We start from the raw sequence: 19,518 nt of genomic DNA, 5'->3' as shown, positions 1-19,518 counted from the left end.
TTGTCTAACAGAGAAGTTGGTGGCATAGGCGGACTCCAATGCATGAGCTTGCGTTCTCGGTTGCCCGGCTGTCCTTGTGGATAAATTCGGATTGACCCGGTTCGCGCGTCCGACTGGCATATTTGTTGAAAGGTCCGCCAGAGGCTCTCGCTTTTTTTTTGCTTTGGTGGTTCGCTTTGGGGGAGGTGGTGTCTGCGTCCATTAGAAAAGCATTACGCTGAAGGCGTGTTCATTTTTACTGACTGCTTCTTCTTGTCCAGGTATTGGAGAAGAACTGTCATAGACACCCTTGACTCGTTCGACTTGCAAATCTGAGGTCATAACGACCTGTGTGGGCTCGATGCCTTCGGAGGTTCGACGCATCTTGTCAATTGCGGATTTCGGCTTTCGCTGGTTTCTAGTGCGTTTCATATCTTCATTGGCCAAATCCATTTTGCCCATGCCTGGCCATATCTGGCCTTTGAGCGATAACATATCATTATTCTGCAGCAGCACTTCTTCTGGTATTTCTGGGTCGTTCGCCTCGGCAAATAAGCCAGGGTATATCGGAATAGCCTCTGCCAAGTCAGGGGCGGCGTATTCGCTGGAGGCGTTGGGGGTCCGCCTGGATCGCTTTTTGGTCTGGCAATGGAGTTAGAAGACAATTTGCGTGCAATTTCGGCCGGCTTACCCTGGATGTCGGATATGCAGGTTTGCTCGTGGTATTCGCACGATGCATGCGGCTCTTCATAGCTTCCTTAAGTTGCTTCGCTTTCAAGCGTTCAACAAGGAGAGCTTCGATTCCATTTTCCGCATACCACAGTTCATATTGTTGCAAGATAACTGCTGCGACCAAATCTTGATGGGCCCTGAGCTTCGTCTGTGTTTCGTGGTGCAAGTGGCCCTTTGATGCAATATGTGTGAGCAAATGGGAAACATCCGAGAACCTGGGAGACTCTGGGCAGACGGTGCATATAAGAGGTATATTTCTGATTTTCCCGACTCCGTTGTATCCGTCCATGGCCTGCTCAATCGTATGTTAGCCATTGGTGATGACGGAGCGATAGATGCATACAGAGTGCCAGGTGAGCATCTACCAACGATCGATAGAACCCGGGGCTGATAGCAAGAAGCAAACAAGCAGTGTGGGTGTCAAGGCAGGAAAAGAGCAACTGTGATGCCGGCACGGATGAAATTGCAGGAGAGTTCTGCCAGCGATTCTACGCAGCATTTGAGGAAGTAGATGAGTGGTGGGCTGGCTTACAGGAGAGGGTTTCCTTTGGTGCCAGTTGCATCACTTGGTGTTGAGCTGGCAGGAAGAAGGCTTGATGGAAAGTAAAAAGATAAGCGAAAGCACGTCAGTTCGCTTATACCAAATGTGGAAGTATTCTGGAAGGTCAGGCTTGGTCGCTAGGTAGGCAGGGAGGGACAAGACGCAAGGTACCTTACTCTGCAGTACCTCGAGCGACGGTGTAGGACTACCTATAAGCCCCTCATTGTTGCAAGAAGAGGTATCAAAGGATCTGGCAAGTACTTGCCTCCCAATGTGTTCCCTAGTAGCAGCGAGTAGCGTGCGTCGCGGTCCATCTCGCTTGTCTTTGCTCCAAACGAAACGTCCGCAGACACTTGGTGGGGGGTAAACGGCGTGGCGATTGAGGCTGACCGGCTGCCGCTACGCACTGCGGCTCGACCAGCGCCGGCTTTTGCATCCTGATGGCGGTCGAATTTGGAGGTAGAGTCGATGGCATACTATAATACTCTGATGCAGAAAGGAAGTACCAATGGCGACAAGATATGCGTCTTTACAAGAGCAGGTTGAGCCATCCAGTCATTACACGTTTCCAAAGGTCAAGAGCCCGGATGCAAGTGCTTCCGAGCAAACGCAGCTCAGCTCAGTGCCTCCAACCTTGCCGGCTCGGCGTTGGCTGTAGCTGGCGCGGCAATGGATGACAGCTGGCCGACAATGTGGCCGTTTGTAGCTGGAGGGTCGGACACCGACGGCAATCTGAATGCATTATGCTTGTATTATCGTTTTGTTTTATTCATTTTCAGCTCCTTTCATAATTATTGGCCCAAGGCCTTTTCGGTAATCTTCTTGGGCATGCAGTATCGAGGGTCTACCGGCTCAAGGTCAGGGTATCCCAAGAGACTCAGGCCAGCCAGCCCAAAACACGTGTGAAAGACGTCTGTCATGTTTCCGCGAGAATCAGAGAATCCACCATTCTTGAGATCCTGCGTGCTCATAATGAATTTGGTAAGCCCATCCCGGTCGATCCAATGTGTGCGATCAATCATGGCGAGGCTAGACAGCACCCACCAGCTGTAGCACACGTCTTCCGTCTTCTCTGGCCGTCCATTCAGCCCGCCACCGGGGAGTTGTCTCTCGCTGAGCCAGCGACCAAGCTTCTCCTTGTCGACAAGGTCAAGACGGTTGGCGATGGAGAGTGCGCCGAGACATGTAAAGATCTGCGCCGAGTGTGATTCTGCTCCAGGCTTGGCACCAAAGCCACCATCAAAGTTGGCGCAGCCGGCGATAAACTCGACAGCTTTGTTGACATCTACGAGGTGCAGTAGTCTGAGCAAAGACAGAGCGTTCAAGGCACCGTACAGGAATCGTGTATCTTCCTCGCCCCACTCGTCGCCGAAGAAGCTGCCAGTTTCGCGATTTTGCAAGCCGGCCATGACTACAGGCAGTGTCAACTCATCGAGGCCGATGCAAGATTTGCGGTCTGCGCATGCCGGGTGACTTACATTTCCCTACCTGCGCCTTGCCCTTGCCCTTGCCCTGCGCTTCCAGATCATCAAGGCCGTCCACCATGGTCAAGACTTGGACGGCGCTTACGGTAGAGAGCATATGCGCATCGTGGCCCGGCGCAGCACCGAAACCGCCGCTCTCATGCTGACAGGAGAGGATGAAGTCTATCGTTTCCTGGCGAGGGAGCGCGTCGGGGCGGCGCAAGAGATGCAAGGCGTTTAGTCCCCAGTAGACGCCATTCAAACGCAGGTGCTCAGTGAGCCAGTAGTCGATCTCGTCGGTTTTGGAGTCGAGGCCCTGGATATAGCTAACGTGAGCATCCGTGGCTAGAATAGGAAGCTCGGTGGCCTTGGTATTCTGAGACATGCTGCTGGATCATGGATGGTATGAATGTGGTTGTGTAGTAGATCTGGCGGACCAGAAAACAGTGGATGCCTGGCACGTTCTTATGTAATAGAAGATGGGATGGTACGCCGCGACAGGTGTTGGTTAGACACGGATGCATTGAAACATACCTCAGCGATGGCGCATATTTCAAGTAATTTATTATGGAGGGAAAGAGAGACAAAGACGATTAATTGGAGCTTTCCAACGGTCAGACAAGCTCGCCTTAGCGAAGGGGGGAGATTCTGACGCAGCATCGTAGCCGTCTTTAGCTGGGCGAGCTCCACCAAACCGGCAAGGGATTGCTTGCCGCAAGGAGATGTGTTGGCTGTCGTGTGTTACCCGTCCTGCTACACTAGTTGCACGAACCCCAGGAAACTGCACTGACAGAGACAATATTGGCATTTAGAAAAGAAGAAAAATATATGGCAGGCTGTCTGGAATTTTTGGCCATGCATGTCAGGAGCACGTTTGCACGTGTGAGGGAGAACCCTGGCGGGGCGACGTTGATGTTTTTCTTTTTCCTGCGAGGCATCTGTGGAGGCCAGCATATAAGTTGTACCTATTGCCTGTAAAGCCCACATGATGGGACGTCGGACAACTCGTATGGGGTGCAATTGATATCTGGCCTTTTACCGAGTATAACAGAGACAGTATCGACTAGTAAGCAGCATAGGTAGATGCTGGATCCTACCTAGATCCCTTTGTACATACCTATCTATCATTCGACTGGAGAAAGCGCTGAACTGACCGCTACCAGTTCTGGCGCAAGCCTGCCTCGAGGAAGCGGGTCCACAGTTGTTTCAGTTGCCAGGTGCCAGGCACCAGGCCAGACCAAGCGCCGCAGCCAATGTTGCGCTGCTACCTAGGTAGTTTGGTCTTGTCGGCGTCGCAGACAGCTGCCCTTGGGAGAGAGAAGAAAACGAGGGAGACCGGATATATTTGCGACTTGCTTTGTTGTGCAAATTTCTAGCAGTCATCACATTACCCGAAAACTTGGGTGATTCGGGCCTGGAGGGTCGTAGCTCGTAATTCTCCCCGAGGCAAGCACGCAAGGTACCTGCCTGTAAAGTGGCAGCGCTGGCGCCAGATTGCCCTGAGATCCGCTGTAATAAATGCCACTCACCGAATTCAGGACCCCGTTGGCGTGGCCCAGATGGCGCTACCTTATCACCTACCTAGGTAGGTACCTAGGTAGGTACCCTTTCCTTTGCCTGCTCCCATGGAGCGATCCCCGCTACCCCTGGGCCGGGCTCCCGCTAATCTTGTTCTGTCGACCCCTGGAACATGTACTGTTATGTGCTGGCTGCGACGTCCCTGGAATTTTGGCCATTGACTGCTGACCAACCTGCATGTGTATTTTGAATTTTATATCTCTCGCCGGACACGTATCATGACTTGCTTGCGCTGTATCTAATTTCATCTTGTTATTTTTGTCCTCGTCAGGATACTGCTTTGCTGCTCATAGGCGCATTCTTCCCTCGACTGAAGCGCCGCCCGTTGCAGCGACTCGGCAGTTTTATTTTAGCCAGCTCGCCGCCACGCCAATCTACCTACTACCTAGGTACTACGGAGTAGATAGGTAGGTACCTAATACCTACCTAATGGTTGCCCGCTGCCCGCTGCACCGACCGTTGCTTGCTTGGTTTGCCCGCTCAAAAACTTGAAGCAAGCCAGTTGCCAGCGTGCCAGCGTATCCGCCCGCCCAGTGCCCACTCCCCTCGCTCCCCTTCCAGTGCTGACCTCGTACTGTGCCTCCCCTCCTGGTCTGTTGAAACCCTGCTGCCCGCCTGTTTGTTGGTCTACCTATTTCTGGACACGCCTCATGAAGCAAAGGACACCGCTGCGCCTTCTCTTCCTGTCCTGGGCTTGGAGGATCATCTTTTAGCGTTGTCCCTGGCAGCTGCCGCCGCCGCAGCTACACCTGTGCTGCCTGCTGCACCTCCCTCCTCGTCGCGCCTTGCCTCCTCTACCAAGCATGGGACGAAAGCCCACTCCGCAGCCACTCATGCTGCCAGACTCGACCAGTGCCGGCCTCACCCGCGACAAACTTACTCCCGCCGAGTCTCCTGCCGCGCAAGCACAGGGCTTGTCCTCAAACGACGCTCTATCCGCCGTTGATCAGCGCTCTCTGCCAGCCAATCGCCCATACACCGCACGCTCACCTCTCCCGCCCCCCGACCAGGACTACGACCGCCGCCAGCATCGCGACGACTACCCCCTCCCGCACACTTCTCACGCAAACCTCGATTCTCTCTCCGGCGCACCCCAGCCGTCCTCCCGCCAACCACAGCCCCATTCAGAGGGCAGGAAGGCCTCGCGAAGCGGCTTCTTTCACTTCAGCAAAGGGTCTCGAGTTGCCACCCAGCCGTTGCCTGCAACACAACCCTTTGCAGACAAACTACAAGAGCACGCTGCCTCAAGGAGCGGCGAACATCTTGCGACCGATTATTCAGGAGGTATGTGCTTCCCTCTGCCAGTTCTTGCTCATTGTGCTCCTCGCCGCATCATTCAGCCCGCTGCCCGCCCGCTTCTCCGTCCTTCTTTCCTGTTGCCGTCTTGTTGCTAACCTCCGGCTTTTTGCCGCTTCCTCTGACACAGGCTCAATCTACGGACAGGACGATCTGCAGCGCCCGAACTTGCCTTTCTCTTCTCAGTCACAAATATCACTCTCATCCGCCGGTGACACCGATAGCGCCCCAACGGCTAGCGGCAAGCCACGCAAATCAAAACCGTTTGGCCTCCTGGGACGCTCCAAATCAAACCGCGACAAGGACCGCCCCAGTTCCAAGCCAGCGCCTGCTACCCTCCCGAATACACCGAGCATTCCCATTGCGTACGACAATTCTGCACCTCTGCGGACTGCACCGGTGGCTCAGGACCGCGCTTTTCGGGAAATGATGAATTCGAGCATCCGAAACCGTTCGGAAGACCGTGCTCCCGCTAGGAACGGCGGTGCCAGCCGCGAAAACCTCCGCGACCGCGAACGCGACAATAATCACAAAATGCACTCTTCTTCGTACAAGGAAAACGGGGGCTCAACTTTTCTGAGCGGCTTGCGTAGCTCTCGGGCCGCCGATATCTTCAGTAAAGGCTTATTCGGCAAGAACACAAGAAGCGGCAGCACAACAGAAAAGGAACCCGTGATTGATGACGAACATTATGCGTTAAAAGTCCTCAACCTTCCTTTGATTGAACAGGCACGCCTCACTCGCATCTCAAAACGGCTCGAGCACTCGCGCGACAAAACAGAATTCTGGATGCCTGCCTTCCCCTGGCGCGCCATCGACTACCTAAACTACAAAGGCTGCGATGTTGAAGGCCTGTATCGCGTGCCAGGTAGTGGGCCGCAGATCAAAAAATGGCAGCGCCGTTTCGACGAACGTATGTTGACGCTGAATATATAGACACTTACGCGGTTGCTAACTAGTCTGCCCTAGAATACGATGTCAATCTATTCGAAGTTGATGATCTGTACGATATCAACATTGTTGGCTCGATGCTAAAGGCATGGTTACGAGAGCTGCCAGATGAGCTGTTCCCCAAAGCATCGCAGGACCGCATTGCAAGAGAATGCGCTGGCTCGGAAGAGGTCCCGCAGCTGCTTATCGACGAACTCGCCGAATTGTCGCCCTTTAACTATTATCTGCTCTTCGCCATCACGTGCCACCTCAGCCTTTTGCTTGCCCACTCGGATAAGAACAAGATGGACTTTCGCAACTTGTGCATCTGTTTCCAGCCCTGCATGAAGATTGACGCTTTCTGCTTCAAGTTTCTGGTCTGCGACTGGAGGAACTGCTGGAAGGGATGCAAGAACGAGGCTAAATATATCGAAGAAGAGTACAAGCTATTTGACCAGCCGCCACCCAGAGGTCTCGCCGAGGCGGCGCATCTGGCCAGCAACGCCGACGAGCCGCGAACTGTTTCCCCGGCCGATAACGACCAAGACGGCAAAGACGAGTTTCACGATGCTCTCGCTACCAGCGGACTATCCAACGACAACGATTCGATAAGCGAAAGAAATAGTGGTCCCGAAACACGGCCAAAGACGGCCGACATGCGGCCGCTGTCGCCAATCAAACCACTGTCCCCATTGGGATTCTGAGCATGTGCTGCTGCACTCGACTTCGCACAATATGGTTAAAATTACGACTTGACGTACAACATCATGCACGCCGTTCTCTACGACGTGGTCAAAGTTCTTTTCTCGGTTCAATTCTTTAGCAATAGCAATATTCATTTGGAAACGTGCCTCGTCTCCAAACATACACGACCAAGGGCATTCACTTTTGCCTTTGAGGCTCACCGCCAGTCACCTCTACCGTTCGCCGTTTGGTATACCCCACATCGCGTTTATACTTTATTTCCGATACAACTCGCGCACAATTCTGCTTCTGTTTCTTTCAACACTCGGTTGCTTTTCTTTTGTTCCTTATTTGTCTGCTTTGGTCGACCTGCCCCCCAGCGGTCCCATGCCAAGCACCGGCGTTGAATATCCGATGCATTGGGAAGGAAAAGGCTGAATGGCTCTACGTTTCTGTTTTATTATTAATGTTTAGCATAGAAAATGAAGGTCGAGGCGGGGATGCGTTCTTTTTCTTGAAACTGGTTCCTCATCCTTGGGAGGAAGTCATGAAGGTCTGCGTCCGGCTACCAGAATGTACTGATGGTTCGGCGTGCCCTGGGAAGAGCCCCTGTCCCTCCAAAATGTACAATAGAGCAAAACGTGTTGAATTTTGGTAAAGCGTATCACTTTTTGAGTTCAGTTTGTACGAGACGGAAAATGATGCAATTGTAGTCAATAAAACCGAGTATACAAACGAGTCTATGTGACACTCAATCATGTACATGGATGCCGTGTAGTCGTACTTTTCCTCCTCGGAGCAAAAAGAAGTAAATTCCAAACAACGCCATAGACATGACCCAAACGCCTGCGCCGTGGTAGTACAGAGAAATCCAGACTGTCTCTGCCCACTCCCAAAATGCTTCGACTTTTTCTTCCTTTTCCCTCCATCCACCGCCAGCTCGCTCTCTACTTCTTGAGTTTGGCGTCCTCGGCGGCGTCGCGCTGGTTCTTGCGCATCTTGCGTTCGTTGCGGCGGACCCTCTCCTTGCGCTCGCGGCGGCCGTCGCCGCGGATGCTGGTGCCCTCCTTGCGCTGGGCCTCGGCCTCGGGGTCGACCTCGACGAGCCACTCGTTCTCGCCCTTTTTGTTGGCGGCCTTGTAACCCCACTTGCGCGTCCACTCGCCGGTGGCCTCGTCGTAGACGAGGTTGCGGCGCTGCTCGCGCGTCTTGGGCGTGATGCCCTTTTTCGCGGCGAAGCGCTCCCACTTGGTCGGCGGCTTGGCGGCGGGCACGGGCTTCTCGCGGGGCAGCCGCGTCGAGGGCGCGGGCAGCGACAGCAGCACGCCCTCCTTGGTCGAGCTGAGGGCGCAGGTGCTGAGGAGCTGGTTGATGAGCGACTGCGCGCCGTCGCGGGCCACGTCGGCGAGGGACTGCTCGAGCGCGGCGCGGTCGAGCGTGATGCTGTTGGGGTCCTCGGCCATCAGGTAGCCTAGGTCAAAGGTGTACGGCGTGGGCTTCTCGACGACCACGGGCAGCTTCGGTTTCGAGGCCGGGATGGACATTGTGTTTTGTGTGTATGATTTGGCGGATGGATTAATTCGAATTGCTGTTTCTGTTTTTGGGGTTCTGGAGGAAAGTGTACTTTGGGAAGACTGGATCGCTTTGCTTGCGAAAAAAAAGTGTATGGCTGGTTGTCCCACTGGCTTGCATCTCCAGCAACTTTTTTTTTTCTACGATAGACTCTTATCGGTCTGGTGTCGGATCTACGGCGCTCAGATGTTCCGAGGCTGGCTCGCTCGCTGGTCAGTGGTGGGCCAGCACTGTAGCGCTGAAAGGGCCCCTGGTTCTAGGTGGTCCAGCGGCCAAAAACCTCCTGGGGCGAATGGGCGAGAGGTTGTCAATAGTTTTTCTGACAGCTTCAAAACCTCACGCGACTGCCTACCGCCAGCCAGCCCGCACACGGGCCCAACACCGATATCCTACCCGCTCCTCCTGTAGATACAGGGCCTTCCCTCCGAGCGATATACTCATTCTCCCATTCCGGCCCCCGAACTGGCCACAATGGCCGCCAATAGCTGCTTCAAGGCCGTGCTGCTGCGGCGGGGGCTCCCTCGAGCGCCGCGCATCCAGCCCGTCCTCATCGCCATTGCCCCCCTCTCGACAACGAGCAGTCTCGCCGCCGGCCCGCCGTCCGTCAAGAGCCGGCGGGACATTGTCAAGCCGACCAAGAAGACGTTCAACAAGAAGAGGCTCGGCCTCGACAACGTCAAGAAGCCCGCCCCCGGCGAGCGCAAGGCCTTTCGCAAGCGCATTACCCTGAGCAGCAACAGCGCCCTGGCGGTCGAGGGTCTGCAGGCAATTGAGGGCGGCGTTCTGGCCGACGCGCAAAACGCCGCCACCGTCGTCCAGCTGCCCGACCAGATCGTCGACCAACTGCGCACCCTGGGCGCCTTTCGCTCGACGCAGAGCTGGGGCCTGTTTAGAAAACCGCACGTCCTGGTGCGCAAGGAGACGGTGGAGATGATTGCCCAGATGGATAAGTCCGTGTCCAGCAAGGAGGCGGCCAAGATTATCCTCACAGGCAGCCGGGCGTCCGGCAAGAGCACGGCGCTGGTGCAGGCCATGAGCCATGCTCTGAAGAACGACTGGGTAGTTATCAACATTCCTGAAGGTATGCGCATCTGACTCTTCCTTTTCAACCCCTCTTTCTTGAGAATGGTTCTAACGTGGTACCCTTCAACAGCCCAGGACCTTGTCATCGCTCACACAGACTACGTACCCGTCCCGAACACGGAGCCGATGCAATTCACGCAGCCTACTTACACACTCAACCTCCTGCAAAACATTCTCAAGGCCAACAGAGCCGCGCTGGAAAAGCTCAAGGTTGAGCAAAAATCGTCCTTGACGGGCGGTCTACCCGAGGGCTCTTCTCTCGCCGATCTCATCACCAACATCCGCGAACCCGACGCTGCCTGGCCCGGCTTCCTGGCCCTCTGGTCGGAGCTGATGCTGCCCGGGCGCCCACCGGTCCTCATGGCAATGGACGGGCTCACCTTTGCCAACAAGGACAGCGCGTACCGCGACCCCGCCTTCAACAAGGTCCACGCCCACAACCTGACCCTCATCGGGCACTTCTTCGCCGCCCTCTCCGGCAGCAAAAAGATGCCCAACGGCGGCGCCGTCGTCGCCGCCGACTCGGCGAGCAACACGCCCGCGCGCCACCCCTCCGAGGCCCTCGTCCTCGCGCAGCTCGAGGCGGGACAGGCCGGCCGCGACGTGCCCATCCCGGATCCGTACCTCCGCGGCTACGACAACAAGGTCTACGACGCCCTCAAGAACTGCCGCGTCCTCCGCCTCGAGGGTGTCTCCAAGGATGAGGCGCGCGCGCTCATGGAGTACTGGGGCGCCAGCGGCCTCGTCCGCAGCGTCTTGAGCGCGGAGCTCGTGGCCCAGAAGTGGGCGCTCGGCGGCCACGGCAACATTGGCGAGATGGAGCGCGTGGTGCTGCAGAACCTCAAAATGTAAAATTAGCATCTGAGTCGATATTTGGGGGAGAAAGAGGGAGGATGACTTTTGAAAGGAGGATTTACTGTACAATATGACGTTGCTTTAGGAGTTTTATATACAAGACCAAGCCACATCTTCTACTTTTGTACATTTAGTCCACATGCATAATATTGGTTTCGGCAAACAACGTAATCGATAAATATGCTTGATATAAGAGTATCATTTCACTTCGAGCTAACAGACTTGAGCTGCATCACGGAAAACTAGTTGTGATAATTTCAAGTGTCCCAGATCTGCACAAAGTAGTTCCCTGAAGATCGTTTAGCACACAAACGTCTCCTCCCAAACACAGAACTTGCAGAAAAGAAGATGGTGACCCCAAACGCCAAATTTCCACAACAGTAGATTAAACAAAAAACACGCCTTTTCATGCCTTGCTCCTCTCTCTCCATCTATATATCATCCATGTCATCGTTGCCGTCATCACCGATGGCAGTGACAAAGACGAGTCTCGTACCGCTACCAGTTGTTTGCCAAACCTAAAGATCATGTTAGCGTATCCGACCCAGACTTGTAAAATTGCATCATGAACACTTACGTCTAGAGTCGTGTACTCCTCCAGGGCATTCATCCATTGGTCCTCGGTGAATCCCTTGGCAATCACGCGCTCCTTGACCTTTCTCATGCTCAGCTCGATGCCCAGCTCATCGTCCTCGGCATCGTCGGCGCGGCAGGCGCCCGAGTCCGCGAGCGCCTTGACGAGGTTGTAGATTCGGCTGCTGGCGTTGAGGCCGCGGCGGCCAGAGCCAAGCTCGACGTTGAGGCTGTCCTTGGACGCCTCGACCAGGCGCAGCGCCTCATCGACATCGTCCTGGGTGACCTCGTTGCTGAAGCGCAGACGGGCGAGGGCCTGCGCGAGACGCACGACGCCGAGCAGCGTACGAGGGGTGGTGTGGGTAAACTGCTTGCCCTTCTTCTCGGCGCGCTGCTGCTGATCGCGCATGCGGACGTACGTGCGGATCATGTACTCGGTAACAGACTCGGGCACGGTCGGTCTGTATGTGCGGGCCTGGGCCACGTACGAGCGGACCTCGTGCGGGGTGAAGACGACGTTGTCGGTGCCGACGTCGGGGTGGCGGTTGTTCATGTGCACAAAGGCAACGTGCTTGGCGAGCTGCTCGTCCGTCTCGCGGGAGGGAACGTCGAGGAGTAGGAAGATGATGTCGAAACGCGAGAGGAGCGCCGCGGGGAGGTTAATGTTCTCAACAGGGGAGATGCGCGGGTTGTAGCGACCGTAGATGGGGTTAGCTGCGGCGAGGATGGAAGTGCGGGCGTTGAGCGTGGTCGAGATTCCGGCCTTGGAGATGGAAATTGTCTGCTGTTCCATGACTTCGTGGATGGCGGTGCGATCGTTTTCGTCCATCTTGTCGAATTCATCAATACAGCAGATACCGTTGTCAGCGAGAACAAGGGCGCCACCTTCGAGCACCATCTCATCAGTGACAGGATCTCTCATAACGGCGGCCGTAAGACCGACACCACTGCTACCGCGGCCAGATGTGTAGACACCACGGGGAGCAACCTTGGAGATGTACTTGAGAAGCTGAGACTTCGCCACACCAGGATCACCCATCATGCAGATGTTGAGGTCTCCTCTGATCTTCATACCGTCGCCCATTTCTTTGCCGACACCACCGATGAGAAGGAGAAGGAGCGCCTTCTTGACATCGAGATGGCCGAAGATCTCGGGCGCAATGGACTTGGCAAGCAGTTCGTAGACCTGGCCTGTCTGTCGGTACTTTTCAATGCGTCGCACCAATGAAGGGTCAACAATCATCTCGCTGTAGGCCTTCTTGTGCTGGCGGATGTAGTGGGCCTCGAGATAGGTATCAGTCAAAAGACCGGCCTTCATGGCCTTGAAGCCGGTGTAGGGCGTCGGCAGGAAAATGCCGGAAATATCGACAACGTCGCCGGGGTTGACGCGACGCACGAGACTGCCGAAGCAGTGAATTGTGAGAGATCGAGGAATCTGGCCAATGGGAACCTGTTCGGCCATTTCCTGCACTTTGACCTCCTGGAAGGGGAGAAATTTGGAGGCACGCGTCGAGGGGTTGAGTTGTCCCTTGGACTGGTTGTTCTTGCAGTCATTTGACGGGCACATCATCAGAGGGCCGTACTGCTTGTCCGTGACGGGCTGGAAGATTTCGCAACCACATCGGTCGCAGGTGTACGCGCTGACTTGCACGATGGGCTTGACATCGGAGACGCGAGTGACAATGGCGCGGACGGTGATGAGGTGGCCCAGATTATCACCACGTACGTGGCGCACTGCGAGAGCCTTGGAGGCAAAGTCGGGTGCATTTATGCGGGGCTTGAAGACCAGTGTGTAGCGGCGAGTGAGCTCGGCAGGGAACTTGTCCTCTTCGAGTGTAGGGTCGCGCTCAGCGGCTTCCTCAAGCTCCCGGTTTCGCGCCTGCCGGCGCGCCATCAGCACGTCAAGCACGTCGTCCTTGAAGTTGACATCTACACTGGGCGGCGGCATGACCTTGTCCACAGCTTGGGCCATGATGTCGACGTAGTGCTTTGTGTTGAGCTCGATGGAGTCGACGAGCTTGAGCCCCTCGCCAGTCTCGTTTTCCCAAGTACCGAGATCATCCAGATCGATGACAATCTCTTCTTGCGTACGATCGGCCAGCTTCTGCATTATCTCCTTGTATTTGTGGTGGGGGGCGCGCTGTTGCTCCTTGTCGCGGCGGCGGCGCTCGCCTGTTTCATCGTCCTCATCCATAAAGTCGTACTCGTCGCTCAAGTCATCCTCATCGATGGTGACATTTCCCATGGCAGTGGTAATGGTGTGCTCGGGAGAGGTCTTGAAATCCTGGAGGAAGACCTCAAACGCACCTCGAAAGCTGTTAGCAGGGCGCGCGGGCGCATGCCAGGAGCAGCAGCGCAAAACTTACTCTGGTGCGTCTCATAGTTGACGATGGACTTGTATTCGCGGAGCGCCATGATGGGCGATTGTGATGCGCAATCTCAGCAAGCGATTCCGTCGCTGCAGCTCTGAGAAGACTGAGATGTGGCAGCTTTGTGAATGCAAGAACCAGAGGTTGCCTGGGGTTATACAGATTAATGCACAAGTCGAGGAATTTGGTGGGGGCTGGGAGAGGGAACGCCAGGGAGGATTGCCAGCCGCCAGCTTCCCAGCGCGTTTTGAACGCGTTGGTGCGCGTTTTCGCGTTGGTGCGCCACAAATTCCATTAAACCCTCTGCGCCACATGTGGCACGGCTCTAGCGGCCGGGAGCGTCCAAGAGTCAAGCAAAAGACCGACCAGCCTGAAGGCGGCCGACCCACCTGCACGTGCCGCTTACCTCGGCCACTGGCCGGAAGTCGGAATCTGGGGAAGGCCTTCAAACGCAAAGCTCCAGTCCTGCTCTCGCACAGCTTCTGCGCAAACCGAAAGTCGAGTCGTGGTATGCTGTAGTACACAGCTGTATCCTTTCCAGCATGGCTCCCAGAAAGAATGCGCAGTCGGTCAATGCCGAGCTCTCAATTGTTCATCTAAAGAACTGCTTGGTCAACCTTCCCCCCACGTTGGTGTCGCTGCTCGTCAATGTCAACACGGTACGTCGCTTTCGCAGTAAGCCATTGGGTTGCCACGGCCTTGACTAACCTTTCTTTACTGCAGCCTGCCCAAAATGTCGTCGTTGAGCTCACCTTCCGCGCCCCCGCGCCGGGAACACAGTCGTCCTCCGGCACACATGAGCGGTCGGTCTTTGTCGGCTGGACGGGCATGCCGAGCAAGCGACGAACCGCAACTCCGATCAGTCGCGATAGCGGACGAACTTCATCGCGTGATCAGGATCTTCAGCTTGTCGAGATCGACGCGACGTTAGCTCACACACTCGGTCTCAGCGACGGCCAGAGAGTTACAGCCACGATTCACGTCGACCCCCCAATTGCGCATACCATCAACATTGAGCCTATGACTCCTGAGGACTGGGAGATTATTGAGCTCCATGCGACATTCCTCGAGCTCAATCTACAATCGCAAATCCGTGCGCTCCCGAATCCTGCGTACATGGGCGCAGGCGACAAGCCAGTCCCTCCGCATCCCCTCACACTCCACCTCTCTCCGACATCGACGGCCAATATTAAAATCATCTCACTCGACCCCGCGCCTCCCTCAAATGCGCCGTTTGCAAAGCTATCTCCCAACGCAGAAGTAATTGTGGCTCCCAAGACCCGGGCCAAGCAAGCTCAGAGCAGTGGTGACCACCGAAGTGTCGCCAGCACCTCGCGATCGAGGCGCAGTGCCACGAGCACCGTTCGGAGAAAGGGTGCAAGAGAGGAGCCAAAGCCGACGATGTTCCTTCGTGCGATCGACAGGTCATACTGTGGAGAGTGGTTTGACGTTTTGGCCTCAATCCAAGACCTCGTGGTCTGGGTCGATCGCGACCACCTCTTTACCAACGAATTCCGCGGAATCAACTTTGTCGTTGTCGATGTCATCCGCCCCGCTGGCCTACAAAAACTTCAACCAGAGGGAGAAGCCGCGCAAGCTCAAACACCTGCGTCGTCAAAGGTCATTGCGCGCCTCTTGCCCTGGGACGACCCTCCAAACGGACAAGCCGCGGCGCTTTCAGCACCTCTCTGCGCTGCACTCGGATGCACTGGTATCGTCGGTGGTGTCATCAAACTTCAGGCTGCGCCACAGCAGTTGGGACGCAACGCCGTTCAAGTAGTCAAAGTCTTCCCCTTTGCTGCGAGCGCGAAAACAACCGAAGGCTTGCGATTCGGCAGCGAAACAAAAGCTGAAAAGGAAGAGTCAGCAAAGCGATTCAGGCACATTTATGCCGGCTCCAAAGAGAAGCCAGGTCTGCTGCAAGGCCCCGTAACAGATGGCCTCGTCGTTGGTCTGTATGATGGTCTTGACGCGCCACAGGGCTGGGAAGGTGGCATCATCCGATTTGAATACGGCCCTGACCACGAACAGACGAAAGATTCAACGCAATGGCTTGCTGGCATGGATCACAAGCTGCAAGTCGAATTTCAGCCTCCGGGACCTCGACCTTCTTGGATCCTTGAGTCTGATGAATTCGAGCTTCAGCCCAGGCATGATTCCACTCTTGTTGGCATCGACAATCTGCTTACAAGCCTGGAATCTCACTTATCCCACTTGTCCTCTGTCCTGTTAACAGGAACAATGGGCTGTGGCAAAACCGCTGTGGCGAAATACATGGCCGAGAAGCTGCGCAAAGATACCCTCTTCTACACAATCTACTTTTCCTGCCGAAAGCTCGTAACGGACGAGACGAGAATATCAACGATTCGCGAGACCCTTGAGCGCCTATTCATGTCTGCCAGCTGGGGATCTCGGCTGGGAGGCAAAGGCATCGTGATTCTGGACGATCTTGACAAGCTCTGCCCTGTCGAGACGGAGCTCCAGGTCGGCAACGATAATGGACGAAGTCGCCAAGTAAGCGAAGCGATACGATCGATAGTACGGCAATACTGCACACGCGACAGCAACATCGTTCTTCTAGCTACGGCTGAAGGCAAGGACTCGCTCAACAACGTGGTCGTAAGCGGCCACGTCGTGCGGGAGATTGTGGAGCTGAAGGCGCCGGACAAGGAAGCTCGCAGAAGGGTCATGGAAACTATTGCAAAGCAAAATGCTGTATCAATTGACGATGCGGATGACTTTAACAACAGCCGACCGACGACCGCCGATGGTAGTAATATTGAAGAGAATGGAGACTGGCTGCACGGAGCAGATCAGCCCGCTGCTGCTGTGACAAACTCTGTCAATAGCGGATTTATCCTCGACTCGGACCTCGATTTCCTCGATATTGCCGGCCAAACAGACGGTTACGTGCCTGGAGATTTGACAGTCGTTATCTCTCGTGCCAGAAATGAGGCCATCATCCGAGCTCTCAGTGAATCTCCCAACGATACCTCGGGAGGTGCTATTCATCTCAGCCGCGTCGACTTCGACAAGGCTCTGAAGGGCTTCACACCCGCCTCTCTGCGAAACGTTTCACTACAAAGCTCGACAACCACATTCAAATCCATTGGTGGTCTGCAGGAGACACGAAAGGTTCTGCTGGAGACACTACAATACCCGACGAAATACGCACCCATCTTTTCGCAATGCCCTCTGCGACTTCGATCCGGTCTTCTTCTCTACGGGTTCCCTGGTTGCGGTAAAACACTGCTTGCCAGTGCTGTGGCTGGCGAATGCGGCCTCAACTTTATCAGCGTCAAGGGACCGGAGATTCTCAACAAGTACATCGGTGCTTCGGAAAAGAGCGTGCGTGATCTCTTTGACCGTGCTCAGGCGGCAAGACCTTGCGTGTTGTTCTTTGATGAGTTCGATTCCATTGCCCCCAAGCGTGGGCACGACTCGACGGGTGTCACAGACAGAGTTGTCAACCAGCTGCTTACACAAATGGATGGTGCCGAAGGCTTGTCCGGAGTATACGTACTCGCGGCAACGTCTCGTCCTGACCTCATCGACCCTGCCCTTCTCCGACCCGGTCGTCTCGACAAGTCTCTCCTGTGCGACATGCCTGCTGCCGAGGACCGTCTCGATATTCTCAAAGCCCTGTTCCAAAGGGTCCGTCTCTCTGAGGAACTTACCGAGTCAGAAGACGCGTGGGAAGAGATTGCCCGGCGCACAGACGGCTTTTCCGGCGCCGATCTTCAGGCCCTCGTGTCCAACTCGCAGCTCGAGGCCATTCACGCTGTTCTCGACGTCGGTGGTGGTGGCGGCAGCGTCCCGACCGCGGTCCGCGGAAAGGGTGGCGTGAATGGCACCAAACACGGCTCGACGCCGAGCTTTGTGCAGTTCCGCTACGGCACCGACGCCGACCAGTCCGCCAACCCCGTGCCCCAGAGCAAGTCGGCCACCCTCGTGGAGCAGGCCGCCATCACGTCCAAGCTGGAGCAGATCAAGCTCACGCGGCGCAAGGAGAAGCAGGCCCACAAGGGCTCGGCGGCGGGCGGAATGCAAAACGACTCGTCGGCCAGTATGAACGACGGTGGTAGCGGCAAGACGCCGGTGGACCAGAAGGAGGTCGTTATTGGATGGGAGCACCTCGTCAAGGCGCTCGACAGCACCCGTGCCAGCATCAGCAAGGAGGAGAGGAACCGCCTGGAGCGTATATACCACGAATTTGTGGCTGGTCGCAGCGGCAAGATGAAGAATGGGGAGGGAAGCACGGAAATTGGAGGCCGTAGCAGTCTCATGTAAGATTAGGTATCATGGTCCATGTATAGGTATATATATAAAAACTGTTTGCAATTTGCGCATTTTTCTTGCATCGCAGGAGCTAGCAGCTAGACAATACGTTTATGCTCTCGTCAAGTCCACAATTGCCATGTTGTGCTTTATTCAACTTGTCCCTTCCTTTTCCGCTGCCAGCAGCTCATTCGCCGTCGCGAAGAGCACATCAAACACATTCGCCCGCGCCGCAATCATGCCTCGATTCGCATCCAGGCCGCGCCCGGCGCCAAAGTCAATCTCCCTGCCGTCAAAGTCGGTGATCCTGCCGCCGAGCTCCGTGAAGATGAGCTGCGCGCCCGCATTGTCCCAGATGTAGAAGACGGCGCTGTCCCGCGCGCCGAGCCGCACCCAGGCGTCCGCGCCGCCCAGCACCAGCGCCGCGTACCTCACGTGGCTCGCCCATAGGTCGAGCCCCGGGTACCGCGCGCCGATGCGCTCCGCGACGCGCCGTACGAGGCCGTGGTTGGTCGACGAGGACCGCTGGCAGTCGGCGAAGCGCAGATCCCGCAGGTCGGCCGCGCCCTCTAGCGGCGCAGCCAGCGGCGTCGCGGGCGACGACGACAGCGACGCGGCGCTCTGGGAAGGAAAGTGCCGGATCGTGGCGCCCTGACCCTTGACGGCGGCGAGGAGCACGCCCAGGCCGTCTGCACCGGAGACGGTGTCGTCGTAGATCTTGCCGTCGTCGGCGACTTCCAGGCTCGGGTAGGCCAGCACGCCGACGACCTCGCGGCCATTCTCAATCAGCGCGAGCGCGACGGCGTACTGCTGGCCCTTGAGGAACGTCGCGGTGCCGTCGATGGGGTCCATGACCCAGAATCGGCCCGTGGGGCCGCCTTGGCCGGCGCCGCCGAGGTCAATCATGTCGAGCATGTCCTCGACCGAAGAGGGGCTCGCCAGCGCCGCCGCCGCCTCGTCGGGGTCGGTCGTCCCGGCTGACGATACGACCAGCTCGTAGACCTTGTCGCGCAGCTGCGCGTCGCTCCGCAGCGCCGAGGAGTCCTCCTCGCCGAGGAAGGCGTCGCCGGGAAAGGCGGCGTGCAGGGCGCTGATGAGGAGCGCTTGCGCGGCAAAGTCGGCGACGGTAACGGGCGTCGCATCGGCCTTGGACACGGCGCTAACTTGGGACTGGATCTTCTTGGTGAGGCGGGCGGCCCGCAGGACGGCCGCCTCGGCAACAGCGCGCTCGCGTTCAAAGCTCGCCGTCATGTTTGCATTTCTTGAGAGATGGGGTCTGATGCTGATGGTGAGGATGTAAGTGGTGAGCGTGCGGTTTGGTAATGAGTGGATAAGGCCGCAACACTGGTCATCTGTGATAGACAGCACTTCGACGGACTGCACATGAATACTTCATCATGAACAGTACTCAAACATTTTTAATGTACTTCACGACGAAAGGGGCACCAATGATTTGTGTGTGTATTTTTACTTCAACACATCGCTGTCATCCTCCCACAAGCGCTTCTATTACTTGAGCCATCATATTTCAAATACACGGGGTATAAACTGGCCGTCAATGGGAAACAAAGTGGCAGATGTAGAC

At 56.0% G+C, this 19,518-nt stretch overlaps 8 protein-coding genes across 8 annotated transcripts; 3 read left to right on the top strand and 5 right to left on the bottom strand.

Annotated features, from left to right (window-relative positions):
- Positions 1–4: 4 nt before the first annotated feature.
- On the bottom strand, positions 5–1,000 carry LMH87_004102 (uncharacterized protein; the record flags this gene model as incomplete). Its single annotated transcript, XM_056195272.1, has 4 exons — positions 5–192; positions 244–274; positions 328–621; positions 671–1,000. The coding sequence occupies 4 exons, from the start codon at positions 998–1,000 to the stop codon at positions 5–7; spliced, it is 843 nt and encodes a 280-aa protein (XP_056048917.1).
- Positions 1,001–2,043: 1,043 nt separating this feature from the next.
- Positions 2,044–3,843, bottom strand: LMH87_004101 (uncharacterized protein; the record flags this gene model as incomplete). The annotated part of the gene is made up of 5 exons (XM_056195271.1): positions 2,044–2,663; positions 2,731–3,031; positions 3,250–3,318; positions 3,369–3,384; positions 3,833–3,843. 5 exons carry the CDS (start codon positions 3,841–3,843, stop codon positions 2,044–2,046), a joined length of 1,017 nt encoding a protein of 338 aa, XP_056048916.1.
- Positions 3,844–5,096: 1,253 nt separating this feature from the next.
- On the top strand, positions 5,097–7,223 carry LMH87_004100 (uncharacterized protein; the record flags this gene model as incomplete). Its single annotated transcript, XM_056195270.1, has 3 exons — positions 5,097–5,577; positions 5,720–6,502; positions 6,559–7,223. 3 exons carry the CDS (start codon positions 5,097–5,099, stop codon positions 7,221–7,223), a joined length of 1,929 nt encoding a protein of 642 aa, XP_056048915.1.
- A 927-nt stretch (positions 7,224–8,150) lies between these two features.
- On the bottom strand, positions 8,151–8,747 carry LMH87_004099 (uncharacterized protein; the record flags this gene model as incomplete). Its single annotated transcript, XM_056195269.1, has 1 exon — positions 8,151–8,747. One exon carries the CDS (start codon positions 8,745–8,747, stop codon positions 8,151–8,153), a length of 597 nt encoding a protein of 198 aa, XP_056048914.1.
- A 499-nt stretch (positions 8,748–9,246) lies between these two features.
- LMH87_004098 (uncharacterized protein) lies at positions 9,247–10,710 on the top strand (the record flags this gene model as incomplete). The annotated part of the gene is made up of 2 exons (XM_056195268.1): positions 9,247–9,856; positions 9,929–10,710. The coding sequence occupies 2 exons, from the start codon at positions 9,247–9,249 to the stop codon at positions 10,708–10,710; spliced, it is 1,392 nt and encodes a 463-aa protein (XP_056048913.1).
- A 434-nt stretch (positions 10,711–11,144) lies between these two features.
- LMH87_004097 (uncharacterized protein) lies at positions 11,145–13,701 on the bottom strand (the record flags this gene model as incomplete). Its single annotated transcript, XM_056195266.1, has 3 exons — positions 11,145–11,231; positions 11,291–13,593; positions 13,653–13,701. The coding sequence occupies 3 exons, from the start codon at positions 13,699–13,701 to the stop codon at positions 11,145–11,147; spliced, it is 2,439 nt and encodes an 812-aa protein (XP_056048912.1).
- A 496-nt stretch (positions 13,702–14,197) lies between these two features.
- Positions 14,198–17,945, top strand: LMH87_004096 (uncharacterized protein; the record flags this gene model as incomplete). Its single annotated transcript, XM_056195265.1, has 2 exons — positions 14,198–14,314; positions 14,379–17,945. The coding sequence occupies 2 exons, from the start codon at positions 14,198–14,200 to the stop codon at positions 17,943–17,945; spliced, it is 3,684 nt and encodes a 1,227-aa protein (XP_056048911.1).
- Positions 17,946–18,086: 141 nt separating this feature from the next.
- LMH87_004095 (uncharacterized protein) lies at positions 18,087–19,184 on the bottom strand (the record flags this gene model as incomplete). The annotated part of the gene is made up of 1 exon (XM_056195264.1): positions 18,087–19,184. The coding sequence occupies one exon, from the start codon at positions 19,182–19,184 to the stop codon at positions 18,087–18,089; it is 1,098 nt and encodes a 365-aa protein (XP_056048910.1).
- Positions 19,185–19,518: the final 334 nt, after the last annotated feature.

Source organism: Akanthomyces muscarius, chromosome 2, assembly GCF_028009165.1.
Source record: "Akanthomyces muscarius strain Ve6 chromosome 2, whole genome shotgun sequence".
NCBI classification, from domain to species: domain Eukaryota; kingdom Fungi; phylum Ascomycota; class Sordariomycetes; order Hypocreales; family Cordycipitaceae; genus Akanthomyces; species Akanthomyces muscarius.
The sequence above is the reverse complement of the archived record's forward strand: the minus strand, read 5'-3'. Positions and strand labels throughout refer to the sequence as shown.